The sequence below is a fragment of the Paramisgurnus dabryanus genome, chromosome 23 (genome assembly GCF_030506205.2).
Source record: "Paramisgurnus dabryanus chromosome 23, PD_genome_1.1, whole genome shotgun sequence".
Lineage (NCBI taxonomy): Eukaryota > Metazoa > Chordata > Actinopteri > Cypriniformes > Cobitidae > Paramisgurnus > Paramisgurnus dabryanus.
In genome coordinates, this window is record NC_133359.1 from 11,014,759 (window position 1) to 11,034,850 (window position 20,092).

General features: G+C 37.1%; 1 protein-coding gene across 5 annotated transcripts in view; it reads left to right on the forward strand.

Moving 5' to 3' along the window:
* The window catches only part of magi2b (membrane associated guanylate kinase, WW and PDZ domain containing 2b), a 94,026-nt gene extending 73,934 nt beyond the window's left edge, over positions 1-20,092 (forward strand). For 3 of the 5 annotated variants that reach the window (XM_065291929.2, XM_065291932.2, XM_065291933.1), the window contains 12 exons: positions 644-821; positions 3,942-3,977; positions 4,416-4,531; positions 5,428-5,623; positions 5,845-6,024; positions 7,382-7,567; positions 8,929-9,295; positions 12,800-12,992; positions 14,293-14,436; positions 15,080-15,218; positions 15,589-15,677; positions 17,949-20,092. In XM_065291929.2, the coding sequence (XP_065148001.1) occupies positions 644-821; positions 3,942-3,977; positions 4,416-4,531; positions 5,428-5,623; positions 5,845-6,024; positions 7,382-7,567; positions 8,929-9,295; positions 12,800-12,992; positions 14,293-14,436; positions 15,080-15,218; positions 15,589-15,677; positions 17,949-18,020 (1,896 nt within the window). In that variant the 3' untranslated portion in view covers positions 18,021-20,092. Of the gene's footprint in view, positions 1-643; positions 822-3,941; positions 3,978-4,415; positions 4,532-5,427; positions 5,624-5,844; positions 6,025-7,381; positions 7,568-8,928; positions 9,296-12,799; positions 12,993-14,292; positions 14,437-15,079; positions 15,219-15,588; positions 15,678-17,944 lie in introns of all 5 variants that reach the window. The other 2 variants (XM_065291930.2, XM_065291931.2) reach the window with 2 other exon arrangements.

Genomic DNA, 20,092 nt, shown 5'->3' on the forward strand with positions numbered 1-20,092 from the left:
AGCATTGCAACATTTCATTTAACACATATAGGTATTTCTAGAAACGGGCATGGTATCCGATTTCATCCCTGTGTGAGATGCTTACATTTTAGGAAGCCGTCCAGCTCGGCGGGATCCATTGCATCTAGTGAAGTTGTCAGGTTAAGCATTGCATTGGAGTTGAAGTGAGCAGCTCACAAGAAAATAGGATCCATTAGCCCTCAGGGCAGATGGTTATAACATAGATACTTCAGTTCAAAATGTAGTCCCGCTATTAAGTTATCTCTCCTTCAGTGAACGGTTAGTCCAGATATTTAGCCACACCATCACACCACAAGAAATTTGTCAATACTAACCAGTTTTTGGGCCAGTCGCATTTAACAGTGATTGTTACTGTGCGCACTGCTTACTTTGAAGTACTATGAAGAGTGCAGGGCATTACTCTCTCAAACTCCCATGTTTTATTTAAGGCACCCTACATTATTTTATACCTTCATGCCTCTTGATTTCCAATGTATGTAATGTATTAAATATATTACACCCCACCCAAGATTATGTTATCATAAGCGCTGTTAACGCACTGAACTATCTGTCGTATGTACCGTTTGCTTACAGCATTGTAAAAGTATTTGGAATTCACCCAATGTTTGTATTTGCTTTGTAGTGGGACCCTCAAGGAAGCCCTCAGACGAGCCTGTCAACCACCCTTCACCCACACGGTGCCCCACACCCCGGCCAGACCCTCCATCGCTCGTCTGTTCCAGACACAGAGGGCTTCCACCTGGGCAAGCCCGACCCCTATGACCTCTATGAGAAATCGCGCGCCATTTACGAAAGCAGGCGTAAGTTATATTCACGTTTGGACTTAAATTCATAAATAACTTGATTAGTGTGAAATAGCGTAATAAAAAAACAACCACAGACACCGTTAGTGTCACTAATAAACATCTTATAAAAATTTGACATGCATACTTGCTTAAATAGCACAATGAATAACAATCCAGATGAGAACCTAAAGGCAATATTGATCATCTTTGTTTTTTTTATAGTAGAAATACCATGACTTTTTTGTTTTTCCTCTTGTCTCTGCTGTCTTTACTAATATGCATTTACTGTAAAGCTGCTTTGCAACAATGCAAAATTTCGAAAAATGCTATAGAAATTAACTTAAAGGCTCATGTTTCCCCCACAAATAGAAAATATGTTTTGTATGAAGAAAAAAAAGAAAAAAAATTTTAAGGCACAATATGTAAGATTTTTGTAATAAAATATCCAAAAACCACGTGCACAGTGTGATATATTTCGTGCAGCTGTTTACTTGCATTATCCCAAAAGTTCCCAATTATAAATTTCAGATTTAAAAAAAGGCTCGTCTATTGTCATTGTCGCCTATCATTGATGTAATATTCGCGCGATCCTTTGTTTCTGCTTCTGTTCATCTCTGGATGGTAAAAACAAAATTTCTCATTGTTTCATTCTCCTTCATTGTGTCATCAAGCTTTCCTCCCTGTTATTGTTTTAAAAACATGACCTCTAGTAGTAAAACTTACATTTTGCACCTTCAAAGGGATAGTTCATCCAAAAATAAAAATTTTGTCATCATTTACTTACCCTCATGTTGTTAAAAACCTGTATGAATTTCTTTGTTCTGCTGAACATAAAGGAAGATATTTTAGGCAATTTTTGTAACCAAGACGTTTTTAAGCCCCATTGACTTCCAGTAGTATTTTTTCTACTATGGAAGTCAATGGTGCTTCCTGCTATATTACAGGTATCCTCCTTTGGGTTTAGCAGAACAAAAAAATACATTTTTTTAACAATTTGAAGGTGAGTAAAGGATGACAGAATTTTCATTTTTGGGTGAACTATCCCTTTAAGACTTTAACGTTCTGCATTTTTAAAGGAATACACTACAGTTTTTCAATATTTTACTATGTTCTTACCTCAACTTAGATGAATAAATACATACCTATCTTTTTTTAATCTTTGTACAGCACCTCGTGAATGTGTTAGCATTTAGCCTAGCCCCATTCATTCCTATGGCTCCAAACAGGGATGAATTTAGAAGCCACCAAACACTTCCATGTTTTCTTTATTTAAAGACTGTCATATGAGTAGTTACACGAGTAAGTATTGTGGCACAAAAGAAAACTTCTATTTGGAACCACAGGAATGAATGGGGCTAGGCTAAATGCTAACACATTCAAGAAGCGCTGTACAAAGATTAAAAGTGCACGCATTGAAAAAAGATAGGTATGTATTAGTGATGCAACAATACACTTAGTTCACGGTTCAATACATATTTTGGTTCTTGTCCACGGTTTTCGGTTTGACTTCGATTCTGATGCCTTGGCCTATTAAAGTGTTTTTAAAGGAACAGTATGTAAGAAATGTATATCAATTAATCATAAAATGGCCGTGATATGTCACTAGACATTAAGAAATCATTTTTATTTCAAATACTTATATCACTGACAACAGTGATCCGGCCTGGATATTATCATTTAAAAAGTGGAGTTGCAGCCCTCAACTGACGTTTATGTTGTCATATTGTGTATTGGCCACCAGGTGTGTGTTGCAGTACCAGTTTTAGCCACAATCCTACATACTGTTTCTTTAATTATTCTATGCTTAGGTAACTGGAACAGTGAGATGTTAAGAAGAAAAAATACTGGTTTTAATTGCAGTTCTCTTTATTTTATGTAAATGCAAAAATCATCTTACATATTTCTAGTGTATTGATACAATAATATAAGATATAATTAAATAAAGACATTTAAAAATGATATCCTATTCAAACTGGGGAACATGTGAATTCATTACATTACATAAATTGGCCATTTTATATACATGTTCTTAGTAAATTAAACTTTACATTGTAAATGAAGGCTATACCTTACTGCACTACTGTTAAATCCAACATCATGCTGTCTGTGTAGAAACAAAAAATGCGTTCCTCAATCAAGATTACTGGTGGGATTTATTTTAGCATCAGGCGCATTCTCTTCTTGAGTTGAACTTTTTCAACTTGTGCGGAAGACGTGTTTGAGGCAAATAACGCGCGTTTGCATCAATAACAAGCCCCATGTTCGTCATTCCCATTGCCCCACGCGAATTTGCATCTTTACCTTGATGTGGTATGTAATCTACACGCGCAAATTATTAATCCACACCTCAGTTTTAAAAGACAGTCGTGCTGCTTCTTTTTGTTGTCGTACTTCTGTTGGGTGTGTGTGCACGCGAATGAAATCTGACACCAGCATTGCAAGCAGAGTTAACGCAACTAGTGCACAGTGACTGGATATCAACTCCCTGTGGCGTTTATAAGCGTGCAGATCACGCGGATGCGCACATCAACAAAAGTGCAGCGAATATAAAACTGACAGATTTGGATGGATAAACAAACCGCAATTCACATGCGCGTATTGGACCGTGGGGGTCGAACCGAACGGTTCAATAATGTATTGAGAATTGTGGCATCCCTAGTATGTATTAATTCATCTAAGTTGAGGTAAGAACATAGTAAAATATTGAAAAACAGTGGTGAAAAAAAAATGCCAATTTCAATCACTAAACTTAAGAATTAATGATGTACTTAATACAATTTATATTTGGTTAGAAACAGCAAGGGTGACTTTGGCCTCCTGCAGGCATCAAATCCTCAAAGTTTTTGTGCCAAACTTGTTGCTTAGATACATTAGAGAGTGTTATATGTAGTTATAGTTTTAATATGTAGTAAAAAGCAGGCATTAACTAATTTGATACAGTGAATGTTTGAAATTAATGGGGGTTAATGGTCTCTAAAAAAAAATTTCTTGTCTTTAATAAAACATTTATCATTTTTGTCTTATTTTTGGGATTAAATATACAATATGCATCTTCTTGACAAATTTAGTAAGATGGCAAAAAGTGATGCTAACCATTGAATACTTGCATTGATTTTACATTATTTCTCCTGACAGAGCCTCTTCCACCTCGGACATTACTGGACTCTACAGGCAAGTCTCTTGTGTGTCATTCAGTACTCATGTAGCATTTTATTTATTTCTGTATTGTTCTCTGTCTATCACTGATCTGGGTTCGGCAGTGTGAAACTTGACCTACATTATGTGCTGACTTCTTTGATCCACAAGCTTGTGTTCAGGCTTAGATTTCCAAAAATATCCGTCTCTTCTCTTTCATGTCAAACACGATTCGTTTTTACATTATGGAATAAAACACAGCTAGAGATCAGACTTTGATCCAATTCTGCTACATTATGATTTATGTTGTAATGAAAAGATCAACTTTATAGCCGAAGGTTGGACTTGTATTTAAAATCTCTTATCTCACACTTGTTTATTTACATAGATTTCAAGAAAATTTCTGGATATATTGCATAAGCATCCTTAATTAAACCCCTGCGAATGATCTCAGCAGTTGTTCTTGTTCCTCAGGTGTCGAGTACCAGGAAGTGGAGGTGCACCTGCTGCGGGAGAAGACCGGCTTCGGATTCAGGATCCTGGGCGGAGATGAGGCGGTGCAAGCAGTGAGTCCGGAGGCCCGTGACAAGGCTCGTATGGGGCGCGATAAACAGATACTAGCGGTGGACCTTCTGGTTCATATCTGTATAGCTCCACGAGCAGTAAACAAAACAGACACCTTTACTGTTTCCTGTTTCAGTTACTGCACTTAATTAAAAGTTTTTGGACCATGGTAATACCATGTGCTATGGTAAATACCATGTATATAAACATACCATAGTACATTGCGATATCACCGTGTTTTGAACATAACATGGATCTACTATGGTACCATGGTAATACTGTACCACTTTTCTTCGTAAAAGTACCTTGGTACTATAAGTTAAACCCAAATTTCCATTTGTTTGGATATGTTTGGATCCAATGGATCTTCAGTCTGCACACATTATATATTTATATATGTATTGTCTGTTTCATCCACACAGAGAATCATGAAAATTACAATAATCAAAGGAATTACAATGGATGATGGCTAATGATATCTTTTTATTAAATGATGAAGATGAACAATGGTTTTAATTATTACCAGATGAGCATAATAGCTTAAGTAGTGCTTAAACGGGTATTTAAGGAAATGTGTAGATGTTAACGTGTGTATGATGTACATTTATTGAAATCAAAGTCTTAATTGAGAATATTGTTGCAGTGTGTTGATATACATGGTTTGTTAGACCATGTAAAAGCTGTGTATATAAATTTAGGGTTATGGTATGCCTCATAATACTGTATTATCTTATTGTACTATGTTACTGTCAAAGTGTGAATAAAGCAATAATAGCTGTTGGCTTAAATTGGAATTCCCAGGAATTCTAAAAATAACTCCGCAACTAAAATGCCGTCTGAATTTCTAAAAGCAGCGACAGTATGATAATGAGACTCTGAATGTCAGTTCACATTAACATTGACGACTAAATGTCCTCCACAGATTGTAATCGGAGCGATCATAGAGAACAGCCCCGCAGAGCGGGACGGCAGGCTGCGCCCGGGAGACGAGCTGGTCTCCGTCGATAGGATGCCAGTGGGGGGGAGACCGCACCGTTACGTCATCGACCTCATGCACGCAGCTGCACGTAACGGACAGGTCACCCTGACCGTGAGGAGGAGAGTTTTGACGCAGCAGGGTGAGCGAATAGCAAATCACCCACACACACCCTCTTGTGACATAAAAAGACAGATTTTATTATAAAAATCTAGTTTATATGGATTTTTAAAGGATAGTGCACCCAAAAATTCATTTAAAGTTTCCCCATTGGTTAGACTATAAACTTTTGTCATAGCTTGAGTCAGAGTGATGTAGATCTGTGTTAATGGTGACTAAGATTGTGTGTGCTGCCACCTGTAGGTCAGCCATCCGAGGAAAACGGTGCAGTGGCCAATCAAAGCAGCTCACCTAGAGGCCACGCGGTGTGTCCGGTCAACCTGCCACCCACCACTGATGTAGTTATACACCGCAAGGAGAGCGAAGGCTTTGGTTTTGTCATCATCAGCTCGCTAAACCGACCAGAGACCACAACTACAATAAGTAAGCTTGGAATAGACCTGATGCTATTGTGAACATTTTATACATAGTTAATGTTTTCAACATAAAATTATGTTTGGTTTGATATGCCAATATATTTTAAGTCTAGAAACAGGCCCTTAAAGGGATAGTTCGGCAAAAAAATCATTTACTCACCTTCAAGTTGTTCCAAACCGTTATAAATGTCTTTGATCTGCTGAACACAAATGAAGATATTTTCAAATGTGTTAATATCCAAACAGATCTGGGACACAATTTACTTCCATTTTATTCTTTTTCCTACTATTAAAGTCAATGGTGCCTCTGATTGTGTCTTCATTTGTGTTCAGCAGAACCAAAGAAATTTATGCAGGTTTGGAGATTGAATAAATGATGACAGAATTTTCATTTTTGGTGAACTATCTCTTTAATGTGTCAGATGTTTTGACACAAGGTTGATGTAAGATTAATGCTATATCAAAGCTTTGACAGTCATTTCCTTTTAAAGGAAGAATGCATGATAAAAGCTGATAGTTGGGATCTGGATGCGGGTAAATGTAATCTGTCAAAACACATCCAGCTTAGATTTAATTGCAAAATCAAGAGATAAATGTTTTATCTTCAAATTTTGAATTATTATTTTTTATTGTAATTCCCATTATTCTCAAAAGTGAATCCCATCGATTCTTATTATTGTAATACAATAAATATTTACTGTATTAATGTATTAAATATATTTTTTAGAAAATCTGCATCAATTTTAGACAATAATAATGTCATGAAAATGTTTATATAAATGTATATTTAAAGGGGACAAATCATGAAAATCTGACTTTTTTCAAGTTAAATTGCTATAATTGGGTCCCCAGTGCTTCTATCAACCTAAAAAAGTGAAAAAGATCAACCTAGTAACTTAGTTTTGGTAAACCATTCTCTGGAAGCATGTGCAAAAATAGGTCATTGAAATTTGGCTCCCTCTGTGATGTCAGAAGGGGATAATACCGCCCCTTAATCTGCACTATCCCACTATGCCACTGCCATTAGTGCAGAGATCAGCTCATTTGCATTTTAAAGGACACACCCATTTTTGCTCACACCTACAAAGTGTCAATTTTTACATACTATGATAAATTATCTATATGATATTTTGAGCTAAAACTTCACATATGTACTCTGGGGACACCAAAGATTTATTTGACATCTTAAAAAAGTCTTGTGAAATGTCCCCTTTAAATGTTATGCATTATTATAATTAACATTTTGAAGTAAATGTGGCTAACCGTTTAATCATTTATAATGCATAATGTTTTTTCTCTTTGATTTAAATACAACCCAGAGATACATGCAGCTTTTCTCAGACTCACTCGTTCATGTTTTCCAGCTGTGCCACATAAGATCGGCCGCATCATTGAGGGCAGTCCGGCCGATCGCTGTGGGAAGCTGAAGGTTGGTGACCGTATTATGGCTGTCAACTGTCAGTCTATCATCAACATGCCTCATGCTGACATTGTCAAACTGATCAAAGACGCCGGACTGACCGTCACCTTGCACATCATCCCTGAGGAAGGTGAGTTCAGGTTCAGGGTTATGTAATAACACTTATGTGATAACTGCTAAAAAATACATTTTGAAGGAAGTGATGTTATTGTTTATTCATATGACATGGTCATGTGACCCATTCAAGCCAAAACAATATAATTGGCGGCCCATGTTGTCTTGTTTGCTGTACACTTAAAGGGATAGTTCACCAAAAAATTTAAATTAACCCATTTTTTCTTTCCCCGCCATTGTCGAGTTATCTCGTCATTTAAGAGAAAACATTGCATAAAAAAGTGTTACTGATGAGGTTTTAGGGTTATCTGTAATACCGCGAGTATCCACTAGATGGCACACTTCCATAATTTATTAAAAAACTGAAACAAAAAAATATTTATTAATTTTACACTGCATTTATGTTTTGATAATCGTTCTGAATCTGATCTCTAACAAAATTCATTTACAAAAAATGCAATTATTTCAGCTTTTTGCTTAAAAAAGTTTTTTGAAGAAAAATACCCATTTTTAAGAGTTTATAAGCAGATAAAAAATAGATCGAATGAAAATTTTCCTGTTTTGTTTATTTATTGTTTGTTTGAAAGCAGAGGGTTTGTTTTTTCATTTGATATATTTGTATATTTATATATTTTTCAAAGAAAGTTGTCTTGATTTTTTTGTTGGGAAATTTTATGAAAATCACAAAAATGCTGGCGGGCAACTTTTCAAAAAAGGCTGGCGGTGAATGAGTTAAGCCATCCTCTATGTATATGATTGTCTTTTTTAAGACAAACACAATCATAGTTATATTAGAAAATGTCCTGGCTATTTCAAGCTTTTATAATGGTAGTAAATGGTGCTTCTGATTTGAAGCCCAAAAAAGTTCATCCATCCTTCACAGAATTACCCTCGATTACCCTCAGACGGCCTTTATTAACCCCTGGAGTTTTGTGGATTACTTTTGTTAAGGAAAGATGGACTTTTTTGGGCTTCAATTCAGAAGCACCATTTACTACCATTATAAAGCTTGGAACAACCAGGACATTTTCCAGTATAACTCTGTTTTTTTCATCTAAAACAAGATAATCGTATACATTGAGAATGGATTGAGATTAAGGTGAACTTTTTTGGGTGAACTATACCTTTAAATATGCAAATTGTTATGGCTGACTTTTTACATTTACACTTATTAATTTAGCAGATGCTTTTATTCAAATCGACTTATAAATGAGAGAGCAGTTAACATTTTCTCAAAGTACCAACAATAAATGTAGTATATAAAGCTATGTGGACAACTAAGAATAAAGATGAACAACACACAAGATTTTCTTTAGTGTTTTAAAATGGTCCCTTTAAGAAACAAAAACACACATTAACATGATGTCTGTGTCCTAGACGTGAATGGTGCTCATTCAGGCCCTGCGTCGGAGAAGCAGAGCCCTTTGGTGGCCCAGAAGCACAGTCCACAGACCCAGTCCAGCCCGGCAGCCCAGCAGAGTCCAACCTTGACTCAGCCCAGCCCACCTGCTCCTCATCCCAGCCCAGCTACCACACAACCCAGCCCCCTACTAGTGGAGCCAAGCCCTGGAGCTCCACACAGCAGCCCACCCGTGAGTCAGCCCAGTCTGGAGGCCATGCAAACAGGCTCAGTGGTCACTCAGACTGCAGCTGCTGCTGCTGTGGATCCAGGTGGACATGGGGTCCAGCCCAGTATGGTCGGATCAGTGCCAGTACCGCCTCAACTGTACCTACATGACACACGGTACTGTTTGCTTGGCTGTTATACTGAATAATAGTGTTATTTGATGCAATATCAATGAATCAAAGTGAACCAGAGTGGGACTTTGTAACTTTGTGATCTGTACATAAATATCCATTTATATCTTAAATCTCGAAAACATGCCTGTGTCGGGTTTATGGGGGGTCCCCTAGCTAAGCCAGTCCCATCCCATGGCCATGCAACCCCGTCATTATAGTGTTGCTGCGATTTCACAAAGTAAGATGTGGTCCTGGATCAACATTTTAATCAAAGAAACACAAATATCCCTTTACTCAAACCCTAATAATTTTTTACCCCCCAAATTACTGTGAAATAGTAGTTTAAGAAGATTTTTTTAAAAGGCAACCAACCCAATCATAAATCTAACAGTCTGCAATTCCTCCAGAAAACAGCGTGAGGCGCACTCAAGAGTTTACATTTATTTCAGAATGAAATCTTTTGGATTAGTTTATTGCGAAACTGGGACAAATAATGGACTTTATCGCTTTGTGGCAGCGCAGCACGAGAATTTTAATTTGAATAAAAAACAGGAACCCCCAATTTATATTTTTGGGCTTTATAGGGGTCCCACAATGCTTATAGGAGGATCGGGACCACCCCAACCCCCACTCAATTCGAACACTGATCGGTTCACTAAACATTCATCACTGAATCAGTCTGTATTTAGATTAGATTTTAAGGTTTGTGGAAAAACAATGTGGAAATAGATTATTTACTATAGTTTTTACCGAAATGCAATGATTATTTATAAAAGGTGATATAATGTATTCATTTGAGGAGCTCTTTTCCCAAACGCGATACATCCATTTCAGTAGTTTTCAGGAAAAGGACAGTTTTTGCCTAGACCCACACATTTTGTGAATATTTAATATTTAATTTAATCTGAACATGTTGATCAATGATTATTAAATCAAACAACAATAGTGTTTATGATAAATTCAAAGTAAAAAGCTTTCAAAATGCTATAAATCCATACATTTTTTCCCCAAAACGCTATAAATCTCTCCATTCCCCCCCCCAAAATGCTATAAATCCCATAATTTTTCCCCAAACGCTATAAATCCCTCAATTTTTCCCCCCAAAACCTTGTAAATCCCTAAACATTTTTCCCAAAATGCTATAAATCCATCCATTTTTTCCCCTAAACGCTATAAATCCCTTCATTCCCCCCCCCAAAATGCTATAAATTCCTCAATTCTTTCCCCCAAAACGCTATAAACCCCCCTAAAAATCCCAAAATGTTATAAATCCATAAATTTTTTCCCCAAATCGCTATAAATGCCTCTATTTTTCCCAAAATGCTATAAATCCCTCCATTTTTCCCCAAAACGCTATAAATCCCTCTATTTTTTCCCAAAATGCTATAAATCCATACATTTTTTCCCTAAAACGCTATAAATCCCTCTATTTTTTCCCAAAACGCTATAAATCCCTCCATTTTTTCCCCAAAACGCTATAAATCCCTCCATTTTTTCCCCAAAACGCTATAAATCCCTCCATTTCCCCCCCAAAATGCTATAAATCCCTAATTTTTTCCCTAAAACGCTATTAATCCCTCAAATTTTTCCCAAAATGCTATAAATCCCTCCATTTTTCCCCAAAACGCTATAAATCCCTCTATTTTTTCCCAAAATGCTATAAATCCATACATTTTTTCCCTAAAACGCTATAAATCCCTCTATTTTTTCCCAAAACGCTATAAATCCCTCCATTTTTTCCCCAAAACGCTATAAATCCCTCCATTTCCCCCCCAAAATGCTATAAATCCCTAATTTTTTCCCTAAAACGCTATTAATCCCTCAAATTTTTCTCAAAATGCTATAAATCCATCCATTTTTTCCCCAAAACCTCCCAAAATGCTATAAATCCCCAAAAATTTCCCCAAACGCTATAAATCCCTCCATTTTTTCCCCCCAAAACGCTATAAATCCCTACATTTTTTTCCCAAAATGCTATAAATCCATCAATTTTTCCCCCAAAACGCTATAAATCCCTCCTTTTTTTCCCCAAAATGCTATAAATCCCTCCATTTTTTTCCCAAAACGCTATAAATCCCTACATTTTTTCCCAAAACGCTATAAATCCCTCCATTTTTTCCCCAAAATGTTATAAATCCCTCAATTTTTTCCCCATAACGCTATTAATCCCTCAAGTTTTTCCCAAAATGCTATAAATCCATAATTTTTCCCCCCAAAACGCTATAAATCCATCCTTTTTTTTCCCCAAAAAAATTATGGTTTGTCTTTTAAAAAAAGTATTTTGTCTTTTTATTTTTCGTGTTTGCATTTATGAAGAAATAACAACGTGACAGTTCTCCATTACGGAGGCGACCGCTCTGAAAGCGGCACTAAAAGACTTTCAATCTTTCACAGAAACCTCAAAACAGAAAGCACAAAGCCTCTATTTCAAGCAAATTTCGTTTTGTATTAATTGTACCTTAATTTTAATACATTTTTCATTTACAAATTTCCTGGATTTATTAAATAAAAAGTAAATATAGCAGACAATAGATAATCACAACAAAAGCTCCGGCGCCTAAACTGGAGCTTATATCCTCATGAACCAAATCGTAGCCTATAAGTTACTCACCTTACAGACCTAAAAAAATATCTCATTGCAATATTTTACATATTCATAATCAGTAGGCTACTTTTGCTAGTTCTTTGGTAAGCTTTGGCGCTTATCACAGTTTGGAAAGAACTGCATCTTGTAGTACATTTTAAACAAGGAAATATAGCGATTTTGAATGAAACGTTAATGGAGCAGTGAATAGGTTCAGTACACAGCAAAATGACACAAACTACTTTTTTTTAAATGCCGTTTATTGCGTTTTGGAAAATAGCTCTTCATTTATTCATGAAGTGTGCTCATCAAATACCAAAAAATGCATCATTGCCCCTATGCGAAATATAATTTTGTATATTTTTTGCTTGATTTAGTAAAATCATTTTATTGTAGTTCTTCTTCATGAGCTTGTGTGTGAGTGTTTATCTTGATCTATATTTGCCCTACAGCAAAGTGCCTCTAGCAGTTTCACCTAGCACTAAAAGCATCTTTTGACTTTCATCGCACCGGCTCAAATAACATCACTTAACACCTCGTGATAAATTATTCACCTGTAGATATCTTTTCAATAATAGATGACACTAACACAAAGAGGTTGCACATTTTCTCACAGGGTCAGCTCGGGTCAACACTATGATTTTATGCCATGTGAAATATTGGAACTGAGACTAATAACATGAACAATGAACGAACTTAGCCCTTTCACATGATCAGAGAAGGGAGTTTGATCTAGAGGTTGGGAAGTTTGAAGTGTTTTGCTCTTTTGGTACGTGTGATGAAACATAGAAAGCTACAAATCATCTTTTAAATATTGGTTTACACTTTACAGTAGTGTTTATGGAAAAAGTTTGAACATGAGTTATTGTTGGAAGTTTTGTTTTGGGATGGGATCTCTTCATTTGACCTTGTTGGTAACTACAGGTCGGAGGTGAAAGCTAGACAGGATGTTAAACCTGACATCTGCCAAGCCGCATACACGGACTACAGACAGCCTCCGGTGGACTACAGACACCCACCTGTAGCAGACTACAGACAGCCACCGACCATGGAGTACAGACATCCACCTGCACTTATAGACTATAGACAACACTCCATCGCTGATTACCGACCACAGGTAAAACCCCTTACAAATCACAGTGGCCTTATTGTGTTACATAAAATCGGTGATATAGAATGCAATATAGTATTTCATTTAGCAGTCTTTTTAGTTTTTTCTTATCTTTGGTTTATAACTGTGTATATGACAAACAAATATCTTGAATACAGCTCAGATGTAGGGATGTAGAATTACACACTCTTAAGTGTGCACGCCAGTTTGAGACAGAAATGAAGATGGCAGGCCAGAGCTTGGCATTTTTGTGAAGGAAATGTGCAGAAATTCATAAAAAACATCTGCAAGGCCTGAAAGAGATCAAGCCTCAGCCAAGTAACGCAAAAGTAACGTAATTATTACTATCCATGAAAAGTAACTAAGTGATGCAATTAATTACGTTTTTGGGGTGTAACTTAACTTTTTCACCGCCAGCGTTTTTAAAAAAAGTTGCCAGCCAGCGCCAGCGTTTTTCATGATTTTCACCAAAGTTTAATGCCTTCTAGAAAATGTTCTTCTTTAAATATATAAACATACAATATACCAAATGAAAGAACAGACCCTCTGCTTTCAAACAAAAAAAAACGTTTCATCCTACCTTCAGTGGTTCTTTTGCAATCAGCTTTTGAATATGGGTAGGTTTCTGCAAAAACACCACATTTTGAGTAAAAAGCAGAGATAATTCCATTTTTGTGACGGACTTTTCATAGAGATCTCATTCAGAGCGATCTTTAAAACAGACACGGACATGCAGCCGCTTGCCATAGGGCAATACTTCCGGGTTTAAAAAGTTGCGGTATAATAGCGGTATTGCGGAAAGACGGAAAATCTCGTCATTGGCGGGGAAGCGTTTTCTCTTAATTGACGAGATATCTCGTCAATGGCGGGGAAAGAGTTAATATTGTAATGCATTACTTTTAAAAGTAACTTTCCCCAACACTGTACGGGGCGTAAGCGTTACGCATCTCATTTACTTTTAATGGGTGACGTCATGCTTTGCCGAACTGAATTGTGGATCGTTCAGCGACGCGACTAGCAAAAGTTGAACATTTCTCAACTTTTCAAGTGCCAATGCGTGCGTCAGCCAATCAGATCACCTTCTGCAAATAACCTAGTTTCGCCCCGTGTAAATGTACAATTTGCATCTGAACCCCTCAGTTACACTATATCAAGAATTCATAGATAGTTTTTTCCAGAATTATTCAGGGTTAGCTTGTTTTTTCCAGAACCACAAAATATTGAATAGTGTCAGGTGTCATTGTTTTGGGTGGGGTGTTAAGGGTTAAAGTTGAGTTTTTTTTTAAATGTAAGTTTTTTTTTTCAGGACTATGACTATTTCACTGTGGATCTGGAGAAAAGTGTGAAGGGATTCGGCTTTAGTATTCGAGGAGGACGTGAATACAAAATGGACCTGTTTGTTTTGAGGCTGGCTGAAGATGGACCCGCGATCCGCAATGGGAGAATGAGGGTGAAAAAACCTGTTACATTTATTTTTTTATGATTTTTAACTTAAACAAAGAAAAGAAGAAATAAAGAGAATAAAAAGAGATTTGTGTAATCTTTAAATATATATATATATATATATATATATATATATATATATATATATATATATATATATATATTTATAAAATATTCTCATTTTCCAGCTCCCCTGATTTTAGGTTAAACATTTGATTTTTACAGTTTTGGAATCCATTCAGCTGATCTCCGGGTCTGGCGGGACCACTTTTAGCATAGCTTAGCATAATCCATTGAATCTGATTAGACCATTAGCATCGCTCTCAAAAATAATAACCAAAGAGTTTCAATATTTTTCCTATTTAAAACTTGACTCTTCTGTAGTTACGTCGTGTACTAAGACCGACAGAAAATTAAAAGTTGCAATTTTCTAGGTTATTTTTAGTGCGATGCTAATGGTCTAATCAGATTCAATGGATTATGCTAAGCTATGCTAAAAGTGGTACAACCAGACCCGGAGATCAGCTGAATGGATTCCAAAACTGTAAAAATTTAATGTTTAACTCTAGGGGAGCTGGACAATGAGCATATTTTCAAAAAAGTTAAGTGTCCCTTTAAATGTATTCTCTCATAACTTTGTATGTTCGCAGGTTGGAGATCAGATTATCGAAATTAACGGTGAAAGTACGAGAGACATGAGCCACGCCCGTGCCATTGAACTCATTAAAGCTGGTGGTCGACGTGTACGTCTGCTGTTGAAACGGGGCACAGGACAGGTGCCAGATTATGGTGCGTACCACAGTACAGACAGCCTAGTCTTGAAAACATTTCTGTCTCTAGTAAACAAACAAAAAGTTGGATTTGTGGAAAAAGCACTGTATATACCATTTGGATGAACGTTGAATTAATAATCTGCCTTTGTACTGTTAATAAAAGTGTGCACTTGGGAAACAATCGCTCAGGTGTTTAATAGCAAGCCTGACAGTGTGCTTTTTGTTAAAAGCTTAAAAGCGTTTGATGACTCACCTTATCTATTAACCCTTTGTCAATTGAGTTGTAAGCTTTCTTTTTAACTCCTCTCTTCTGATAGCTGGTCTGTTTTGCTAACACGTCTTTAAAGATAATGCAATAGTACAGACTCTTACTTCCTGTTCTGTAGGAATGGTACCTACCAACCTTTCCATGTGCATGAAAAGTGACACTCTAGCCTCACCCTATTTCTTCATAATGGGACACTCTAAAGACACGGTTTGTGGAAAGCCGCATGCCTTTCTGATTCAATTCTCTTCACTCCGTACCACTGTTTCAGTTTGCATTCGTATATACCGTACTGCACAAACATCTTAGGCCTACAACAGCTAAGTTTTAATCAGCATCCATATTTATTTTTCAGTCTCTTTATTAATATTCATAGAAAATATAGGATACCACAATTTTCAGAACACAATGGCTTTTTCAGGTAGATGTCGGTGTTTAGTGTGACCTCTCTTGGCACTAAGCACATCTTGAACTTTTTTGAGGAGACTCAATATAGTTACATTTTTATTTTTAAGAGAGACTGCAATTACGTTGTGTTACACATAAACACACGCTTCTTTTGTCGAACCATCTTGATAAAACAAAGTTGTCACGTGCTGTGCAGTAATACCTGAGACTTCTGCTCGACGCAGCAATGCTGATGCTCGTTCTCACTTGACGTGCAGGGCATGTGTGCTTTTCAGGGGCTAAAGGCCCATAAAAGGAATTTGGGGTCAATCGGTCGTAACGGATACCCTTGTTAAAAAAAACTTTCCGATACTTGTAGGAAAAAGGAGTCGTGAGTTTGGCCCTGATATACTCAAGCTCAACTGCTTTTTTGACACTTTGCTTACGTTTAGCATGAGGGTTACAACTCTTAAACTGTGTTAATAAGTCAGAATGTAAGAAATAGCATTAAACAGGGTTCCCACGGGTCCTTGAAAGTTTTTGAATCTGTGGGGAAAAATTCAAGGCCCTTGGAAGTTTTTGAAAATATACATACATAGATGCAGGTCATTGAAAGTGCTTGAATCAATTTTATGCAAGTTTTCTGGAAAAAAAAATCCATATTATTTCCTGTGTAGTGTAGGATAATATCATAAAAATTCTAGACTTTTTAAGCACACGTGCTAAACCGTTAGCTTTAAATGCTTATATCTTCTATATGCGAATGTTGATTCATACCAAAATGCTTTTTTTGCATAGTTGTGTTTGACACATGAAAACGTCTCTGGTTACGTATGTAACTGTTGTTCCCTTTTGAGGATACTCGCGCTGCGTCTTCCTTGCCATACTTCCTGCATCCCTGTAACGTCGTCTTTGGCAATATTTCAGATAGCGATATACTTCCTGGCTCCCGCGTCACCCTGTCTTTGTCGTTAAGCCTCACCATTGGTTGAAATTGATATACACATTCAGACACACTTACCCCTGGAGATGTCCCCAAAGTGTCACTGCAGTGACGCAGCGCGAGTTCCCTCAAAAGGGAACTGTAACAATGTATCTTTAAAGGTAACACGATGTAACCTTGCTCTCACTTAAAATGTGTCCCCATATTTAGTCCTTGAATTTGAGGAAATTAGACCTGGAAAGTCCTTGAAAGGTCCTTGAATTTGAAGTTAAGTAAAGTGTGGGAACCCTGATTAAACTACCCCTTTAAATTGGTTGATGCTGAGTTTTCGAGCCGTGACACTGGCACGGTTAGGTGCCATTCACATTTCGCGGTATGCATGCTCATAATGGAAGCGACGCGGTCGCAACACGGTTCAACCGGCTCGTTTTTTTCAAGGCGCGTCCCCACTGGATCGAGTTATAAAAATCTCAACTTTTCAGAATGCCGCAAGCGCACCGCAGGTCAAGAAGCAAGCGACGGTCCCGTTTTCCACACAGTTTTAGAAGCGAAATGTGAACCGCCCCATAAACGGTAAATAAAAAATGACGCGGTAATACTAACCGTTGGACATTTTTATCGAGCTTAACCATTAAACTGGTAAGTCTACTTGACACTTTAGGTTGTTTTTTACAAATTTCCTATATTTTTGGTTGTTTTTTAATAAAGAGACTGAAAAATAATTATATATGGTCATTATATCATTGCAAAACAACCAAATCTAATGGTGGCATGATGACTTTGGCGCAGTGATGTATATAATTCTTGCATCTGAGTATCTTCTAACTTGACTTAGTTGGCTGTACTATCCCTTCAGTTGTGTTTGAGTTATTTTTTTGTCACATGTATGCATGTTTATGTCTTTATTCTTAGTTTTTCACATATGTGACCCTGTTTGTGAAATCCAGGCTAAAGTTTCATAATCTAGTAATGATAAGATTTGGAGCATCAATGTTTCAATCTGTTCATCAGTTAATATAAAAGATATCAAGGTTATATTTTCACATAATGTAGTATTTAGGCTTGGATTTCACACACCGGGACACATTTATCCATTTGCACATGTAATTATGCTCAAAGTGAGATTTTTTTTTGTGCTTCCTGGTAGACAGTGCCACCACCCGGAGTCCTGTCTCTCCAACCACCCCTGCCTTGTCGGAAGTAGTTTTACCCCAATAAAGTGACAGTCGCCCTTCATCCCATCCAGCCTCGAACCCCGGACACGCCCTTACTGGCTCCTCCTCGCGGCACGCTGCCTCTTTGGTGGGCGTTCGCCCAAAGGACAGAGGGTGGCGGGTCCACCTGCAGGAGCTCAGATGAACTAAAATGGGTTGAGACGGATTTCATAAAAGTGAAAGATTTTTACACACAGATGGAGACTTATTAACCTCAACGGATTGTTGCGTCCCACTTACTTTTCATGAATCTACCGTACCAGTTTTTGTATCGATGATCCAGTTACCGTCCATTTTGGATTCACACTGAGAAACGGGCTGAACTCTCAAAGCCCTTTCTTCTGTCCAGTGGACCCAGTCTCTCTTTATTCGTATATCATGTGGAGGTTGTTTATTTTTTTTGGATCGTTCACACCACCGTCCCTAATGATGCCGGGGGTTAAATACTGCAAAATATATGTGTAGCATGAAAAGAGATTTCAGAGGAAATCAAGTATACATGACTTGAACACCACATAAGTATTGAGTTTTGTTATCTGTCTGGTGGAAACACTGAAACGCTGACAATAAACATACAGAGGACACAAACAGACAAGGTATAGTATGACGCCAACCCGTTTGGGCTGAATTATGGGAAATATACCAGGAAGTAAATGCATATCAATCATCAAATCTACTGCATGGATTTATCCCTTTACACACCAATAACAAACCCATGACAGTACACATATTGGTATAATTTAGGTCTAATGGCAAAGTTGCCATACCCAGATGTACATTCGGTAACATATCACGAACTGAAACTGAAGAGGACTGCTATACTGTCTTTTTTATAAGGCTTAAAAGCAAACAGTTTTGCATCATTCCAGCCTCATTTTCTCTGTACTGTGCTTCATGAGTACCGCCACTGTGGAGTCGGGGTACCATTCCAGACCTCACGAGCATCATTCCCAAATCCCTGATGGTTCCATAGTTCACAGAAGGGAATTAGATGATAGAACTGGGCGGCAAGGTGAGAATGATGATTTTTTTGGACTGTTTGATGTGAAACAGGAGAAATGTAGTCATGGTGTCCTAACCAGATTTGAGCAATAACAAACTGTTGGCCTGTTTACAATGGGATTGAAAAAAAGTGGTACATGACAGCCCATGATAAAATACGTTATGCTTGATACGTAGTTATGTAAAAATTAATAAGATGTCTCAGTCAGTTTTTTTAATCGGGGTTCCCACATTTCTGGAATATCATGGAATTTTACATCTTTTCCAGACATTGAAAGTCAGGGAGTTTTATATATTTTTTGTTCAAGTCATGGAATATCAGGGATTTTAGTTTTGTTGATTTTAAATTTTAGTAATCCGCTTGTTAACTTGTGACAAAAGGAATACTATTTCCGGGTCCAAGCCTCCGCTGACTACAATTTAAAAAGCTGTTTATTCGCACTGTTTATTCATTTTATGCATTTAAACTACATTTTTATAAACTCAAAGTGTATATATATATTATCTAGATTATCCCACATTATCCAGGCTCACGGCATCCCGGACATAGATGGAAATGTAGCTTTTTAGTCAGGGAAAGTCAGGGAATTTGCCTTGAAGTGGGAACCCCATTTAAATAATCATATGTACTCGCAAAATAAGCATGCTTGGTATTTTGCGAACAAATGTGACCCGTCCACAAAAAAATTCATTTATTTTGTCTGATGGCATGGGTTACGAATTATTTTTCTGTTATACTGATGAATGTTATATAAAGATATTCCATTTTACATTCCAGTTAATTCCCAAGGAATATCTCAACACTCATAAATACATCACAATACGGATCTTTTTTGTTGAATTATCTGCAATTTGCATTGAACATCAATTTCTTTAGGCGGCCATGTTTGCAACACCTCCAGGCAGTTTTAAAAGAGCACCTATTTCATTGCTAAAAAACTTTATTTTTGTGTATTTGGTATAATACCATGTGTGCGTGTGGTTTGTGGTTACAAAAACACATTATTTTCCACATACCGTACATTTTTGTGGCTCGAGATTTTACTCGCTTCCTGAAATCCACGGATTTGAAAAGCTCT